The 18864-nt window shown below is 37.6% G+C and overlaps 1 protein-coding gene across 1 annotated transcript; it reads left to right on the forward strand.

Annotated features, from left to right (window-relative positions):
- Positions 1 to 1475: 1475 nt before the first annotated feature.
- On the forward strand, positions 1476 to 18244 carry Smp_070340 (putative protein arginine n-methyltransferase). The gene is made up of 10 exons (XM_018790251.1): positions 1476 to 1618; positions 1654 to 1819; positions 1855 to 2001; positions 4983 to 5209; positions 5975 to 6413; positions 8591 to 8791; positions 11445 to 11546; positions 13285 to 13419; positions 15357 to 16017; positions 17382 to 18244. Exons 1-10 carry the CDS (start codon positions 1500 to 1502, stop codon positions 17396 to 17398), a joined length of 2214 nt encoding a protein of 737 aa, XP_018655613.1. The 5' UTR covers positions 1476 to 1499; the 3' UTR covers positions 17399 to 18244.
- Positions 18245 to 18864: the final 620 nt, after the last annotated feature.

The raw sequence follows: 18864 nt of genomic DNA on the forward strand, positions 1-18864 counted from the left end.
TAGCAGCAGCCTCAGCAGCAGTAGGTCTCAATATAAACAAAAGGAAAAGCAAGACTGTCCGATACAATACAATATGCACCAATCCAATTACACTTGACGGAGAAGCTTTGGAGGATGTGAAAACCTTTATATATCTGGGCAGCATCATTGATGAACACGGTGGATCAGATGCAGATGTGAGGGCGCGGATCGGCAAAGCAAGAGCAGCATACTTACAACTGAAAAACATCTGGAGCTCAAAACAATTGTCAACCAACACCAAGGTTAGAATTTTCAATACAAATGTCAAGACAGTTCTACTGTATGGGGCGGAGGCGTGGAGAACTACGAAAGCCATTATCCAGAAGATACAAGTGTTTATTAACAGCTGTCTACGCAAGATACTTCGGATCCGATGGCTAGACACTATCAGCAACAAGTTACTGTGGGAGACAACAAACCAGATTCCAGCGGAGGAAGAAATCAGGAAGAAGCGCTGGAAGTGGATTGGGCACACCTTGAGGAAATCACCTAATTGCGTCACAAGACAAGCCCTCACATGGAACCCTGAAGGTCAAAGGAGAAGAGGAAGACCAAAGAACACATTACGCCGAGAAATAGAGACAGACATGAGAAGAATGAACAAGAACTGGATAGAACTAGAAAAGAATGCCCAGGACAGAGTGGGTTGGAGAAAGCTGGTCGGCGGCCTACGCTCCATTGGGAGTAACAGGCGTAAGTAAGTAAGTAAGAGATCAACGGCCATGTGTCTACTACAGTGACTCCAAAGTTTGGGGAGACGAGTTGTGTCTTGGAAACAGTTGGACTGAACAAACAAATTCGAAGGAGTGGACTTTCCTTCTTCGGGATATACTGTTGTTGGTGCATTAATAGGGCTCGCAAGCCTACGCAATCAGATCCTCGATTTTATTTACATTGAGAGTGACAATCATAAATGAAGACAAATGCAATCTCCAAAAAATCAATTGTACCAAGAGTTAGAAGAAATACATCTGAAAATGTGAATTATATCATCACTTTTAAAGTACAACAACATAGACTAACAGTGGGAAGACGTGATATGACATCACGTGTAGCAATTCATATAGACCACTGCAGATGCGAGTTTGTCGGGAAAATGTAGAAACTCTTGGTTAAGGAAAATCCAAAAATGTTAGTAAATTTCTAATTTAATGACATCTAGGTAAGTCGAAAACAGTCGACGTCAATCTCAGTGATTATTAACTTAATGCTTTAGATTCTTGGTGGATCTAAGGTCGATTATTATGGACACAAAGTAAGTAACAAAGCAATATTATGTTATTCATTCCTATCTAACAAACTCCGCCATTGGAATTTTTAACCACTTATCTCGGGATAAATCTTCACTAAAATGGCTTGAAACATGAGATTTTAATGCATAAACTCTAGCATCTGATGATTACGAGCGTCGAGTGCTTTTGTAATTGAAAGATAACTTCTAGATTCATGCCCGGGGAAATTAAGTTTGGCGCGCAGGCATGTCAGCGGAGTATCATAATGTCGAGCTTCGTATGTTTGATGAGGCCCAGTTCACTTGTCGAACGCTTGGAACTGGGTTGACAGTTGGGTTGAGAAACTCCAAAGTGATTTCTGTTCGGTAAGTGCATTAAAGTGTTTACATTGCTACAAAAGTAGGGATAATGAAACTGTTAAGGAAATCCATATTTCTTCTTTGTCTAACATATATCGATTCTCACAAAAAACAGTAGCTGTTTGTACGAAAAAATGCGTTGGGGACGCGGTTTTCACAACGTATTTGCTGGGGTTTGATTCTCCAGGGGATGTCCGTGGCTTTTTAGTAAGTTCTATATATTTTGTAAGTAAATTGCACAGAATTCTTCCGATCTACTGAAACCGCTATGTAACGAGAACAAGAAGGAGACCCGAACTTCCATTTTCGATAGGCGCACTGACTCTTGGTCTGCAGTACAGTATTTTCAATTCTACAGTTACATCAGTCAGCAACAAAATATGATGCAGGTATGTTTTCAGAAACTCTCCGAAATTCCCGATAAAGTACTTTCGTTTGAGTATCGCACTACTCACCTTTATTTACAGGTCTATTTACCTGGATTGTAAACCTATACATGCTTTAGTACAGTGAAAGTTGTAATCAGTACTAGTCACCAGAGAAAATGTATAGAAATTAAAAGGTCTTGGTAACTGCTTATCACGCTCGTTCACCATTACAAAATGGGCAATGAAGTGCAATTTGCGACAAGCAGTTTGTGACATCTCTTGATACTTTCAATGTGTACTGTTGGTGTCATTTTATGGGTTTCACTATCTTAAGTAATAAGGATAGGTCTATTGACCTATATTAATCTTTGCAGTTTTTACACTGTGGAGGTCCAGTCTGGTTTTGAATATGTCAACAGGTGCTGATATTAGGTGTTCTAGTGAAGAATTCCAGTGATTCACTTCCTGGTGCGATAAACGAAACTCCAGACGTAGACGATTTGATCTCGGTTTTTGAACTTTCTTCGAATGTCTTCTCAAATGATCAGTCCTAGATGGAAGGAAAAGATAAGACATTAATACCAAGGTCATCGTTCAGGATACGACAAGCCAATATTAGATCACCCCGTATTCTACGGTAAGATAACAGAAATAAGTTGAGGTATCCCAGTCTGTCTTCATAAGATAGGCCAGATAGACCTTTTACCATTTTAGTACCTCGGCGTTGGACTCGTTCCAAGATACCGGCCTCATATATGAAACAAGGACTCGCTTCTTGAATCTCATATTCCAAATGTAGTCTCACGAAAGCCGGGTATAATAATCTAAACATTTCATCCAAATACTAGAAAGATCTAGCTCATGATACCTCATAGCATTTTGCAGCAACAGCCTTACAGTGACTGTTAGTTTTGGGATCATTGCTTAGTTTGACTCCTAAGTCTTTGTAGTTTCTTACTTTGGGTAACACGAGTCCACATATTGTGTAGTAATACGAATCATCATGGTTATTTACTTGCATCACCACACTTGTTAGGATTCACTTCTAGTGACCACCCGTCGATCCATGCCACCAATGAGTTGAGATCATCCTGTAATACTATTCTATCTGAAAAGTGGAACGGATAATTTAGCTACATTGGGTAGTTAATTTACATAAAGTAAGAGAAGAGGACCGAGGATTGTGCCTTGGGGAACTCCACTTTTTGCAGGTTCTCATGATGAGAGAGCTCCATTTACTCTTACCTTTTGTCTGCTGTCATGGAGAAAGTCACTTATCCAGTCTATAATCGTATGATGAATTCCAAAGGTTTCGAGTTACAAGACCTGAATGGGAGACCTTATTAAAGGCTTTACTTAGATCTGTGAAAATCACATCTACAGGAATATGTTGATCTCAGCCCAGTCATCTCTTGCAATGAGCAGATTTGTCAAACATGATAGGCCTTTCCAAACACCATGTTCCCTGGATAAAAGATTATGTCCTTCTACATAGTTTATAACAGCTGTCCGAATAAGTTTTTCCATTAGTTTTACAACTACACTAGTTAAGCTAACTGGTCGATAGTTACTAAATAAATCTCTACTCCCAGCCTTATAGGTCGAACTAATAATCGCGTCTTTCCAGTCTCTTGGCAGTCTGGACTGCCGCAGGGACATCAAACAGTATCGCTAAAGGTCCAGCAATTATATCTGATAGGGCTTTCATTATCCTAGGATGAATATCATCAGGACCACTGGACTTATCAGTTTTGAGATGCTGAAGTAGTCCTAAGACAGTATCTTTCTCAATAACTACAGAGTCCATCAACAAGCCGCCACAATCACAATGAATAGTTGGTGGTTCCTCATTACTGATAGAAAAACTTTACTGAAATATCCCGACAAAGCTTCAGCTTTTTTGGTGTCATTTCTTGCCAGTATTAACAGATTTTCTTGTACCAAAAGTGATGGGATTCCATCACTTCTTTGAGTTCACCTTTCTATGTACGAGAATAAAGTACTTAACACATCACTTCAGACCCTAAAACTTCACACCTTTTTATGTCAACAAACATGTTGTAGTTTATTTGGCCTTCAAAGTGTACATGGCATGAGAGTGTACTCGGACGGTGTTAAATGGTATGTTGTTTAAGGGCGTTGATAACGTAAATGATAGCTTGTCCGAAATGTACATTCATGGGCAAATTATCGCATGAAAATTGCAAGTATAATCGTATCTGCGCGAATGCGTTCTCTTTTAATGTCCCATATTCTGGAGATTCTTTTGTTTTCGACCCCCAACGTGCATTCTTAATATTTATTTAACTAATACCTCCCTATTTGAATTCAGTGATGTAAGCCTGTTCTCTCCTGTAACATTCCACCTTGACGTGTTCACTGTTACCTAACCTAAAATGCAAGGTTTTTTTCCTCATAACTAAATTTCTGACGCCCCTTAGAGCATAAATTTAGATTATCCTCATTGACGTTAATACACATTCACCACATGCATTAATCTCGAGAAATCAGCTACACGATCGTTTACTTAATGTGCCATTTGCAATAAACGTATGTGTTAGAGTTATTATGTAACCGCTGGTTCATATATTGCTACCTTAATTATTTGTGACCTTTAACTTACCAGCTTAAAGCGTTTTAAATGCAGGTAGTGATGCATGATTACTCCATTATTAAGTGTTTTTATGATTATCCCTCCCATGCATTTCACTTGTTGCTTGAAAAGAAAGTCAACATCTTAATACCCATCTAAAAAAAGTTTTCAAACTCCTAATAGAGCCAACCAGCCATTTCGTTTCTGAGCACTAAACATTTCACGGTTTTATTTACAATCGTATAACTAAATCACTCATTTACATATTATGAGTTTGACACTTGCATAACTTGTGTATTGTTCATGAAGCTACAATAGATTTCTGGACATTTATCCAACTTATTTTCATTTCTTGTAATGATTCACTAGTGTACACTTAGTTTACTTTTATTTGGTTTATATTTCTTAGGACTATATTCGCACTTCAACCTACCAAAAAGCTATTCTCGCAAATGCTTCCGCTGACTTTCGCGGAAAAGTGGTACTGGATGTTGGAGCTGGCTCAGGAATTTTGAGCTTCTTCGCAATCCAAGCTGGTGCAACAAGGGTTTATGCTGTTGAAGCATCTAATATGGCTACTCACTGTAATAGTCTAGTTCAAGCAAATAAATTGGCGGGACGCATTGTTGTCATCAGGTTGGTTAGTGTTTATGATTGCTTATGATTATTTATCTAGTGTTTTAAAATCTCATCCAGTCCAATATATTACACCACGAAGTCTCCGACTAGATAGTCAATTTAAGCAAAAGCACAAATTGCAAACAACTGCTCTTTTAATGATTTTAATGAATTATTGTGAAATTATGTACATTTTTAAAGTTGTTGACTTAAATAAATACCCCATCAATCGCTTATTGCATTAGACTTGTCGACTTAAATGTGGGTGTTTACTGCTTGTGCAACATCTGGTAATCGATATCTGGTATTGACATCATGATGATTACATGTGTAATTCAATCTGAATTGCATCATTCAGGAACATTTGGATTCCAATAATCTTCAACTTCAGAAACCACCAGTTCAGACACTACTGATTTAATTCAGTATTTATACTTGAGGTATCAGTATACCGAAAGGTTTAGTACCTTATTAATGTTCTCCGACCATGATATTAAGGTACTAAGAAAGTTCGTACCGTGCTAGTAAGTTATCAACTCTGGACTGAAGTGTAATATACAATGTCAACAATCTATTCGTCATTTCTACATTTGTTATTTACCGGCCCTTATTGGCATTTACTTTGAAGCTAAATTTATGGATTTTTTTCTCATATTTAAGATAGATTAGTATTTTGTTTGTTCTGCGTAAGACATTTTTTTAGAAATCAAGTTCACATTTTGGAATACTTACGTTAGGTTAAATTTATCACTCAAAAACTTACTAAAACTATTTTATTTTTAGTGGGAAAATAGAAGAAATCACTTTGCCCGAACCAGTGGATGTCATTATATCTGAGCCAATGGGCTATATGTTATACAACGAGCGAATGTTAGAATCGTATGTTCATGCGAGAAAGTTCCTAGCTCCACATCTTCGACAACCGGTAAAAAAGAAGCAGAACAGACGTGAGCGTGAGCGACTTGATGAAGATGATCAATCACCATATGTCAAACAGTTGTCAGATTCTGAGCATTCTGATGAAGTATTAACTGATGAGTTGGACTGTGAAGATATTGATATAGAGGATCAGGTACATGATGGTGCGACAAAATTATCTAATAAGTCATTACCTTGTCCCGGAATAATGTTCCCGTCTGTAGCAAATTTGTATATTGTCCCATTTAGTGATGAGGCACTCTTCGCTGAACAGTACGGGAAAGCTAACTTTTGGTATCAACAGGTTAGTTTAGTAGTGTACAAATTATTTTATTCGTTTGCATCCACAACATTGTAAAAGCATTATCCGTTTAATCCCTGCTAATTGCTACTCTCGAGTTATCTTGCCCTTGCAAATTATCATTGGCTGCATACGTGATAATTTTATCTTCGACCTAAACTCGAAGATCTCCATACTGTAGTTTGTTTATGGTGAGTTAAACACAACTGCACGTGTTTATCAAATATTGTGCTCTTAGAATCTAGATTTCTCCACTGGTTCTCTCCAACGCCCAATATTAGCGATACTGTTTGTCCGTATGTGTCTTGAATGGCGTTCTCAGGTGTCTAGATTTAGCATCTCGAAAACTCGAGGCATCAGAAGTGGTTATCAAGCATGAGACAAAAAGTCGATTTGATGAGTAAAGAAACATAGGGTTGACAGTTATTTGAATGGGGCGGCTCAGATGATTAACATCTTGATTGCTCACACCTCAGATAAAGCGTAGTTGTCCTACTTCATAGGCTTGATACTTTTAATATCTCCGGTTGGTTGTCGCTATACCGAGGGTCAGCATTGTTACTTCGTTCACGGAATTAATGTATTCTAATCCTGTCTCTATTCAACTGATCTGTTTTGTGATAAAGTAAATCCAAGAAAATGCAGATCAGATAAGGGGATTAGGTAGTATCACTAAGCAAATTGACTACGATTTCGCTGTAACGAGTAGACAATCATTGCAAACTTCATGATTCACTAACGCCTGTTGCCCCTCGCTGAAGAGCATATGCCGCCCGCAAGCATTCTTAACTGAATTCTTTCCTGGACAATCTTTTTCTAATTATTTTCAGTTGCTGTTCATCCTTTTGATGTCTTCTTCCGGATCCCGACGCAGTGTGTTCTTTGATTTTCCCCATGAGGATTCCAAGTTAGCCTTTTCCTCGTGATGCGATTTGATTTCCGCAATATATGTCCTACCCACTTCCAGCGTCTTTCCTCAATTTCTTCTTCAGCTGGGAGCTGGTCTGTCCTCTTTCCCAGTAGGTCGTTGCTGATGGTATCCGGTCAACGGACATTGAGTATCTTGCGCAGATAGTTTTTTATAAATACCTGTACGTTTTTGATGATGGTTGTAGCAGCCCTCCAAGTTCCAGCTACATACATTAGAACTGTCTTGACGTTCGTGTTGCAGATTCTGACTTTCAAGTTGATTGATAGTTGTTTCTAGTTCTACATGTTTTTAAATTGTCGAAGTGCTGTCCTTACTTTGCCAATCCTTGCCGTTACGTATGCGTCCGATCCTTCCTGTTCATCGATAATGCTGTCCAAATAAGTGAAGGCTTCCACCTTCAGAACTTCTTCGTCAAATGTGATTAGGTTGGTGTTCTCCTACGGGATGAGGTTGCTGACACTATGCCCAATCCTCCTCTTTTGTGTAGGCTTGGGACAGGTAGTAACCCTAGAAGAGTATGAATACTGCAGCCGTTAGTAATAAAGTTATATTTATTTTATGATGTGGAGTAAGTAATTCGCCTTACATTTTAATTATGTGTGTGCAAGTGTTGAAAATGAGTCTAATTAAAAAGACTGTTTTTGTCACCATTTATTATCTCATTAAAATTCCATTTCTCACTTCTATTCACCGATCTCATCTGTGTAATGTTAAAATATGTAGAAGTTGGGACGATCACCGGTTATAGCATTTACATTTTGACCAGTAGGTCGTATGTCATAACACTACTTCGTCTACTTCGATTCAGTCAAACGGTTACTATTACTAACCCTCATACAATCTAGCTCAAAGCCGGCTTAATCAATGTGTACTTGGTAAATGAGTTACATTCATCCAAATTAATCCATTGTTTCTTAAGATTCTTTGTTTGTTCAGTCTATCCCTTCTAAATGTTTAGCTATTTTTACATGAACATTTCCTTTTCAATGCAATTTGTGTTAAGAAGAAATATACATTAAGGCATTGCATGTTTGCGTTAATTACTAATATACCCTTTCTAATTTTTTATTTTACAACTCTTGATAATACTACTCAGCGCATTTAGCGATTGATAGTATTAATGGTCAATTCTAATCAAAATCCTATTATTATTGTCAATTTTACTTCTCTCCAAAGTGTACTATTACAATGCATAGTCGTTAATGTTTTCACCGGCTTTTATAATTGCACATACTTCTCTCCAAACCAGAGTTTTCATGGCATGGATCTAACTGCTCTACGTAATGCTGCCGTTACGGAATACTTCAATCAACCTATAGTCGACACTTTTGATATTGGTATTTGTCCAGCACTACCATGTATACACAAAGTGGATTTCCGTACTGTATCCGAATCCGAACTAAGTTCAATCGATATTCCTCTAAATTATCAAATTACAACCTGTTCTACAGTAAGTTTTTCTTCCGTTTCATTGGTTTAGATAATCGAATGTCTTTGTATGCTTGCAATCTTTTCATATTACTGGTTGCTGTAAAAATTATTTTATTTATTTGAACATATAAATATTGGTACAAAAAGGCACCGAATACATATGTGCCGCACAAATCTCATTTGATTTGTGTGAGGGCTGTGATACTGCCCATGTACCCAAACTGAAGCAGTGGTTTTCTTAGGAGGCCACAACCGGAGCCTTTGACCTAAAGGTCTGATCCACAAGGCAGTGGAGCATCGTGAGGAGACGCAGTCCCATGGTAGCTGGTGACGAACGATTGATTCATAAGCCATTCGTTCCCTCAGGATACTGGAGCTCATGTGCACCATTGTTTGGAATCAGGGTTTTCCAACTCCTCTAGGTGGACTTTCCGTGTCCACCAACACGGTTAAAGCGCCGGACTGCTGTAAAAAATAAACCAAGTCCATGTATTATATACCTTCTTCGGTTGAAAGTAGGTGTTCTAGTACACAAATGGAAAATAATTCAGAGATCACATTTAGGATCTCCCAAACATTGTTGTATTCAAATATTTAATTCAATATGGTCAAAGAAAATTATTGAGTATGTGTTATTACCTCATAATTAACTAAAATGGACCAATAATAGTTTAATTCATAAATATGCTAAATAGTCTCACCTATATTGACTCATGTAACTTTATACAAGCTTTATATTTTAGTCTACACCAGTTTATAGTTTTATACATTTTGAAACTGATTTAAACTTACACTACATAATACGATATAATATCAGAGATATTTGATGAATTGAATGATGTAAATTCGACGTGCAATGTTTTATGATGTAAGAGTAGGTTGAAAGAAAGCTAGGAGCGGCCAGACCAAAACGTGACACAAATCCATGAAGTCACTGACAGGTGGACTGAACCATGTTGGTCCGTGTAGACTACCTGTTTGGGATGCGCGAGATGATAGCAATCGATGGTTAGAGACCTTGAATGACATGTCTTAAATTCGTTTGCAATGGCGAAGGTGCATCCACTCTTTGTGTTCTGCCAAATTCTAATCTGAATTCTTCATGTCTCTATCTTTATTCTCTTTTCAAATTTATTTCACTGTATTATACTCCTTCCATAACATCTTCGAACCCTAATCTTTCTGATTACTGCTTATACTCTTACTACTTCTACTACTATGGGATTTGAATGGACAACTGCATCTCTGTGTTCATGTGGTATGGCAACTCGAACTGATGTACATAGGTACGAAGTTCTACGTCGTGACTGACTTACTGACTGAATGATGTAAATTTTTCCTTAGTTTTTTATTATATGAATTATGTTGTGAAACAAAATCACTGCAGAATGTGATTTCATGAAAATAACTAATCAAAATTACTTATCTAGGAATGTGGTCTGTATATCAGTTTCTCAGCTAATAACGGTATTATTATTATTATTTGAAAACATAAATATTGGTATAAGGGGGCGCCAAATATATATGTACCACACAAAAGTTGTCATTTCATCTAATTGTGTGAGAGCTATGATACTGCCCGGGTGCCAGAATCGAAGCAGGTGGGTTTCTTAAGGGACCACACCCGGAGCCTTCGACCTAAAGGTCTGATTCACAAGGCAGTGGAGCATCGTTTGGAGATGCAGTCCCATGGTAGCTGGTGACCAACTATTGGTTCATACACCATTTGTTCCCTCAGGATACTGGATCCCATGTGCACCATTAGTTTGGAATCAGAGTTTTCCAACTCCCCTAGGTGGAATTTCTGTGTCAACCAACCCGGACATTCACTTTTTGTTCTCTCAAACAGCACCACCACGAGAAGGCAGTGAGTAGGACTTCGCTGGTAGAGGCTATATACGCGTGACCATGTGAGAACATTTCGAGTGAATGGGGGCGGGCCCTCCCCACTCTCGGCCGTACCAGGGCATTTGGGGGCTAATAACGGTGTTCTTTCCAATTGTCCAGAATTTCGTTATCCGATAAGAGTTGATCCAAATTTACGATTCATTAATTGAATATTAAATATTTGAATCATTGGGAAGAAAACAATGTAGTTTATGTATAATTCCTTTCAACGAAAAGATCTTGTAAATTCATGCTGTTCCATTTATCATTTTCAATATACGTTTTCAAGAACTTAATCGAATATGGTAACAGTTTGATCGTTAAAAATGGTGGCGACAATAAGTCAGGGTGATCGTATAAGGGATAATACGTGTATTAATTATGTTTTAGTGAAATTATTTAAAATAAACAAGATTAATTTTCATTATTAGATTTGAAGATTTGTTTGCATAATCGATGTATCTATTTTGTGAAGCGAACAAAGAGTGTTCATTAAAACTGGTTAAGAAAGGTGTATTAAAGATCAATAATTGTAATATACCATTCACACAAATGCAAGGGGTATTGAGAGATTAGAACTCGTCATCGTTTAATATCAACCACAACATGGAAACTATACTCCATTCGATCTCATTTTAGGATGTAGATGGAAGTATGAATTATCCTAGCCGTCCTCTTATACATTGCACTGTAAATGTTTATAAATACTAACTTATTCTATAGCTGATTGTAACTTTTACACTTCTTTTTCCCATTTTATTCTCTGTTTTTCGGTACAAATCTAGATCCATGGTCTTGCATTTTGGTTTGATGTTGGTTTCTTAGGTTCTCAGCGAGATGTTTGGTTGTCAACTGCACCAACTGAACCACTTACTCATTGGTATCAGGTAAGACAAAATAAATTTACTATCAGTTTTAACAAATTTTATTCTTTATATGTGTGCGTATTAAGTTTGTTAGTCTTCTATCCTTCCTCACCACGGAGGTTCATTTATAAAAAAACAATTTTCCCACTGTTGTTCAAATCAATGCACAACAATATTAGCTTAAAGAGAAAATAGATCAGTGTAATCATTGAGTTTGATGTGATGACTTGTCGGATCTGGTGTTTCATATTGTACACATATTTGTGTATATTTGATAGCCAAGTAGGTGGTTTCACCAACCTTCACACATAAGTTATGGTTCAATGATGAGTACACAAGTCCGATCTCAATAAATTAAATATTTTCCTAACCATAGTCTGGAAATTTTATGGATCTCTGTCTTGACTTTATAAGAATCACTCAAGGAATAATAAAAATAATGTAAACATTTATACAAGACCATTCGAAATGAATTTGGCGCTAGCCACATCACAGACAGTAATATTGACTAAATATCCATTAAAAACCAAAGGACACTTGGGCGTTTGTTTCATTATTTATACTCCTCAGCAATGTACACGGTGTAATCTAAGATCTTTAGACTTCATAGTTGTTTTGATAGTATTGAGCTGATGTATTCAAAAACCAATATTTAGTAATCTTAGTTAATACGTAGTATAAATTCCAATCATTATACAGCGTTAGATGGTAGGGTGAACCTCACTCCTAACAAAGTTAACCTCCACAGGTCACGACTTTGTGCGGAGTCAGCGGTCTTGAGTGCTGTTAAAGGTTGCCCACACCGTGGAAGGGTTCCTCTAGAGGTACCTGAAAAGGAAATTGGGTTAGAAGTGGTCTTAATGACCTGAGAGCGTGACCGTAGTGCCCAAGGGACAACTGCTTGAGGTCGGTCACACACGACCTTTTTGTGGGGGATTTTTGATGTGTTAGCTCCGTTCTTCAAAGGACCTTACCGCCGGAGACGGATATCCGTGGGATAAGGTGAGGTGTGCATTTTTAGGGTCGACCTTTTCTAACCCCACCCCTCCTTGTGGGAAGGCAGCATCGCTGTCATGCTGGTTGTCTGAAGGAAACACCTTACTGCTGTCACACCTCTGTACAGTCAGCAGTACGACTTCGCCTTCGGACCTTGGGTTTGCTGCCTTTAGTCTTACCGCTCTTCAACCGACCTGTCTGGCATGGTAGGACCTTGAGGAACGATTGTTCCAGCCAGTATAGCTCGATTAGTTTATCACGATAGACAAGCTCGACCACCACGTCAAGGTAGCAGCAACGGTCGGGGTTTTATATAAAGATATAGTATAGGAAGGAAGAACGTTATGAAGCAATTTTTATTTTAAGGTTTAAGGGAAGATAAAGAGTGTATGATTTAGAGGAAGCTTCCAGGAGAAATCCATACATGTTTATCGTGTCTATCATGAACAAGATGCCTATAAGAAAATCTGCACAATCCAGATTATTAGACAATAATTCTTTAAATTGATACACAGCTAGCATAGTTTTCTGTACTTGTATATATTAGATCATAAACCTGCAGATCAGATGCACGTATCATCTTTTATTTTCAAGTTGAGTGTGCATAGTAAATTTTTATTTAAGTACTAAAAGGTTTTACTCTTTTTTTGAATTCATTTATACGTTAGTTAACTTTTCTTATCACAAAAGTGCTTCGATTTCACAAATCTTAAAAAATACCAGAACTTTCATTTATTTTTATTATTATCTTATACTCAATCAGGTGCGTTGTCTTTTGGGAACACCATTATTTGTTCAAGAAGGTCAGTCACTTAATGGACGTGTTGTTATGCATGCTAATTCTAGACAATCCTATGATGTTCAAATCGAATTGATAGTTCCTGGGAGTGAAACAAAGGTATATCATGATACAGTATTTTTGTATTCGATACCTTTATTTTGTTATACAAGATTTTTCTATTTTACTGATTTATATTTACCTGAATTGTATCTTCGATGCCTAATCTTTTTTCATTACCACCGATACTGTTACTACTTCTACTATTCTGAGATTTGGTCTGACAATTTTATATCTATCTTTACTATTGGGATATATGAAAACTTGAATCGATGTACACACGTATCAGGTTCACATTGCCACGGACTGACATACAAAATTACGTTTATGTTGGTTTGGCTGTATACAGTGGTACTTCATGTTCTATCCGAAATAATATATGATTGCAAATGTGATTTCTTTCGGTGACTGTATAAATCTACTCACACTATATAGAGCTAGGTATTGGGTTTTCGACAAATAAATCTCGAGCCCACAAATGCCCTGGTACGGCCGAGAGTGGGGAGAGTCTGCTCTCCCTCTCAAAATGCTTTCACATGGCCACGCGTATACAGCCCCTGCCAGGGAAGTCCTACTCACTGCCTTCTCATGGCGGGGGTGTTATTTACGAAATTGAGAGGACAAAAAGCGAATGTTCGGTGCTTAAACCGGGTTGATGGATAAGAAGGATCTACCTAGGGGAGTTGGAAAGCTCTGATTCCAAACTAATAGTGCACATGGGCTCCGGTATCTTGAGGGAACAAATGGCGTATGAACCAGTTATTGGTCACCGGCTACCATGGGACTGCATCTCCTCACGATGCTCCACTGCCTTGTGGATCAGACCTTTAGCTCAAAGGCTCGGGGTGTGGCCCCCTAAGAAAACCATCTGCTTCAATCTGGGCACCTAGGCAGTATCTCAGCCCCCACACAAATCAAATGAGATTTGTGAGGCGCATATTTATCTGGTGCTTTTTGTACCAATATTTATGTGTTTAAATAAAATAAAATAAATTTTTTTCACTATGATTGTACTACTGCTTAGTTGACATTCTTTGTTGTAAATAGACAATAGCTGTGCATAGTTATCATAATTTGAGTTACTCGAGGTATTCACAGTTCCATCAGTTAGTTTCTATCTTTTAATAAATAAACCCTGTTGTCTAATCATAACACGTAAGGAATTAATTAGTCGATGACTGTTTCAACTTTTGTGACCATAACGTAATTTATCATTGGAAACAAATGTACTACTTCATTGAATACGTGACTATAGTTGTTTATTTGTATTCATAGAATATGAACTTCAGTAATTACTTACTTACGCCTGTTACCCCTCGTCGAGGAGCATAGGCCGCTCACCAGCATTCTTCATCCAACTCTGTCCAGGGCAATCCTTTCCAGTTCCTTCCAGTTTTTATTCATTCTTTTCATATCTGCTTCTATTTCCCGACGTAATGTGTTCTTTGGCCTTCCTCTTTTCCGCTTCCCTTCCGGATTCCAAGTTAGGGATTGCCTTGTAATGCACATTGGTGATTTCCTTAATGTATGTCCTATCCACTTCCAACGTCTTTTCCTAATTTCCTCTTCAACTGGAAGCTTGTTTGTCCTCTACCATAAAACGCTGTTGCTGACAGTGTCCGGCCAAACTTCAGTAATAGTTAACTGTTTTTGATAAAAATTCGTCACCTTTCATATTTATATAAACGGTGGGACTGTAATTTATAAACAAACCAACTTTTAAGTCTTTTCTCGAAGTTCATTCATCCATATCGTTAAATAAATAGCATCTCTACATTAGAGTTGATGTCATTTCGTGATAGAAACCCTTACTCCGATTTCTAGCACTGATTCATAACCTTATTTTGGTCTTGGGATGTAAAGTTTCTCAAAACCACCTTGTTATACCTCACAAATGTCCATAAATTATAATCTTACCACATAAATTTAACATCATAATTATCATCACTATAATTTATTATTTATCATTGTTTGTTATTGTTTATCATCAATCATAGATTGTGAATAGTTTAGATTTGAAAAATCCACACTTTCGATATAATGGATATCCTCCAGCACCACCGCCTGGTTCACATGTTCGTTCACCGACGGAAACATATTATGCTAACCTGTGCGCACAACAGCAACAACAACAACAAATGGAGATGCAACCACAAACTATGGTCAATAATGGTAATCCTATATCATTAGCTGCAGCGGCGGCTGCGGTTGTTGGTGGCGTTGGTATGCCTAATAACAATAGTGGACAAATAAATTATCGAAATAGTCCTGTTTATACAATGAATCAAGCGACTGGATTTCTTGCTGCCACTGGTTCAATTCCAAATATTGTTCAAACAATCCCTTTAGCAGTTGCCAACGATAATCTATTACAAAATCAATCACATTCTATGCAATTATCTCCTCAACCAGTTAATCAATCTTCACTAGAATTCGGTCGTTTTATAACGTCAAATAATTCTCAGATTGCTTCTTCAATGCTTAGATCAGTAAACATTCCTTCAGCTACTCCCGTTATTGAACCTTTGACAAATGTTTCTGGTAGTGGAATTCCTACAAATGAGTCTGTGTACTACAACCCTGTTATTAGTTCGAATTTCGGAGACTCCTGTTTCGCGATGAATAATGTGGTTAATCCTAGCAAAAACTGGAATTCAGGTATCTACTCAGAACAATATATTTTTTGTTTTATTTTTATGTTACTGCCTACTTATACGTTTACTGACCAACGTAAAAGAGTGTTCTAAAACGCTTAGTGGTAGCTAAATATAACCTATCTTTTCAAGTCATTGACTCCTGGTTTGTTCTGTGTAGGCAGGTACTGACTTCCTGATTCGTATTCGCAAAAAATAGAATTGTTAGGGACTTTAGAAAACACGAACTGTAAGCGGTCGAAGTGATCAGTCAATTTTTGTGCATTTAGCGAAGTTGTTAGAAGTTATTGATAGTTAGTTCTTACCTGGTGTTTGAGCAGCTGTAACCTATTCAAATTGTGTGTGTGTGTGTGTGTTGACCACTAATCTTCATCATTTACCGGTTAATGTACATACATATTCCAGATTTGATTTCATTCATATTTAAATAATCAGTGTAGTCAATTATTTCTCTTTACTAACTGAACTTTGATAGTTTTGTTGTTTGTTTATCCATGGACTTTGACCCTTTAATAAAGAGGCTTTAATGATAAGAAAAACTATTAAAAATAAAATACTAACCTAGAGTTTCTATTTGATAAGGATGATGCCATCTTGTTTTGTATTTTCATATCTTACATTTTTCATTCAATATTTTAACATAGTTTGGAAGGGTTATTCTTGTCTTCAAAGCATTGCTCGTATATCCTGGGACCAGCGAGTAATTAATGCAGTTGTTAGGAAACGGGTAATAGGCAAGGATGGCAAATCGATTGATGAAGTAATGAAACTTTATCAGTTGAGATGACTGGGACACGTGTTACATATGCCCAACCACCGACTGCGCCGACATGCGATGTTTTATGGTGTAGGAGTAGGTTGGAAGAAAGCTAGGGGCGGCCAGACCAAAACGTGGCACAAATCCATGGAGTCACTGACAAGTGGACTGAGTCATGTTGGTCCGTGTAGACTACCTGTTTGGGATGCGCGAGATGATAGCAATCGATGGTTAGAGACCTTGAATGACATGGCTCAAAATCGTTTGCAATGGCTAAGGTGCATTCACTCTTTGTGTTCTACCAAATTCTAATCTGAATTCATCATGTCCCTATCTTTTTTCTCTTTTTAAATTTATTTCACTGTATTATACTCCTTCAATAGCATCTTCGAACCCTAATCTTTCACATAATGCTTATACTTTTACTCCTTCTACCACTATGGGATATGAATCGGTAGCTGCATTTCTGTGCTAATATGGTATGGCAGCTCGAACTGATGTACGTACGTACAGAGTCCTACGTTGTAACTGACTGACTGACTGATATTCTTGACCAACCTTCTTGCTCAATTATTTCTTTTATCAATTTTTTCTCTTCTCTTTTTCGATAGGAATACATCAGGAGTAATTCGGACCTCTTTATTACCGTTATAGTCGGCGGTTATGATTCTATATATGTAAGGATTAATTATTATATAATCGTTCGTTGTGTGTACACAGTAAAACAACATCTTTTTTAATATCTATCTATATATAAACCTTTTGCATTTTCGTAAAGTATTCTAATGTTTTGATGGGAATTGTGTTTTTTTTATTGTGCATCTATTTATCATATTCCAATCTTATGTGTTCTATGTAAAAGTAAAAATAAGGACAGTTATATTGTTTACGCTTCTATCTTATTCACTTTACCATATATACGCACTCAAACTGATTCACGCACAGTCAGTCATTATAGGTAACATATTCTCATTGTTCTTTATCATCATTCACACTCTAAATTATCTATGAAATTCTTGGTGAAACAATTGTGAAAGGATAATGATTACAAGAAACGAGGCCGAAAAAAAACACTTTCTTATTTCACTCTTAATCTTTATGTGCGCGGTCAATCAAGATGATCACCTCTGTTTATCAACTGTATTGTTGTGTTTGTGTATATTTGCACAGATCGGAATGACAGGTGAATTCAATGAATACTCAATCTTAACATGAGTGTTGCCTATAAGAATAAAAGAAGTTCTTGTTAACTATGAATTAATGGAGCTTGTCTGTTTTTTCTTCTTGTGTTATATCGCTTGGAACAATTTTTCTCTCACTACTGTAGCTGGTATTCGTTTTTTTTCGTTACTAGTCAATCTCTTTCTAATGTACCATTTTGATATATGCAAACATTCATATCTATACATATACATACTCATTTTATTCCGGTCAATGTAAAAAAACAACACTTGAAAAAATGTTGTATTTATTCAAATCGCCTTTGGTTGGTTCACAAAATCATAGGATGGGTATGGTTTCAAGTTGTTTATGATGATTTCAGTTGTTGTTGCAGTTCTTTGGGTTGATTAATCCAGTGTTCTAGTGGTTGAGCGCTCGCGCGCGAAACTTATAGGTCCTGGATTCGAGTCTCGCAAGGTGGGATCGTGGATGCACACTGCCACTGAGGAGTCCCACAATAGGACGAAACGGCCGTCCAGTGCTTCCAGGTTTTCCATGGTGGTCTAGCTTCAATTGACCATATCAAATCACAAGTAAGTAGCTGGCACCCAAATGCCCTAGTACGGCCGAGAGTGGGGAGAGTTCTCTCTCTGCCACTCAAAATGCTCTCACATCGCTACGCATATATAGCCCCATCCAGAAAAGTCCTACTCGTGCCGCGGGTGTTATTTACGAAATTGAGAGGACGAAAAGCGAATGTCTGGCGCTTTAACCGGGTTGGTGGGCACGGAAAGTTCATACAGCGGAGTTGGAAAACCCTCATTCCAAACCAATGGTGCACATGGGCTCCAGTATCCTGAGGGAACAAATGACGTATGAACCAATCGTTGGTCACCGGCTACCATGGGACTGTATCAACTTACGATGCTCCAC

This window comes from Schistosoma mansoni, chromosome W (genome assembly GCF_000237925.1).
Source record: "Schistosoma mansoni strain Puerto Rico chromosome W, complete genome".
NCBI lineage: Eukaryota > Metazoa > Platyhelminthes > Trematoda > Strigeidida > Schistosomatidae > Schistosoma > Schistosoma mansoni.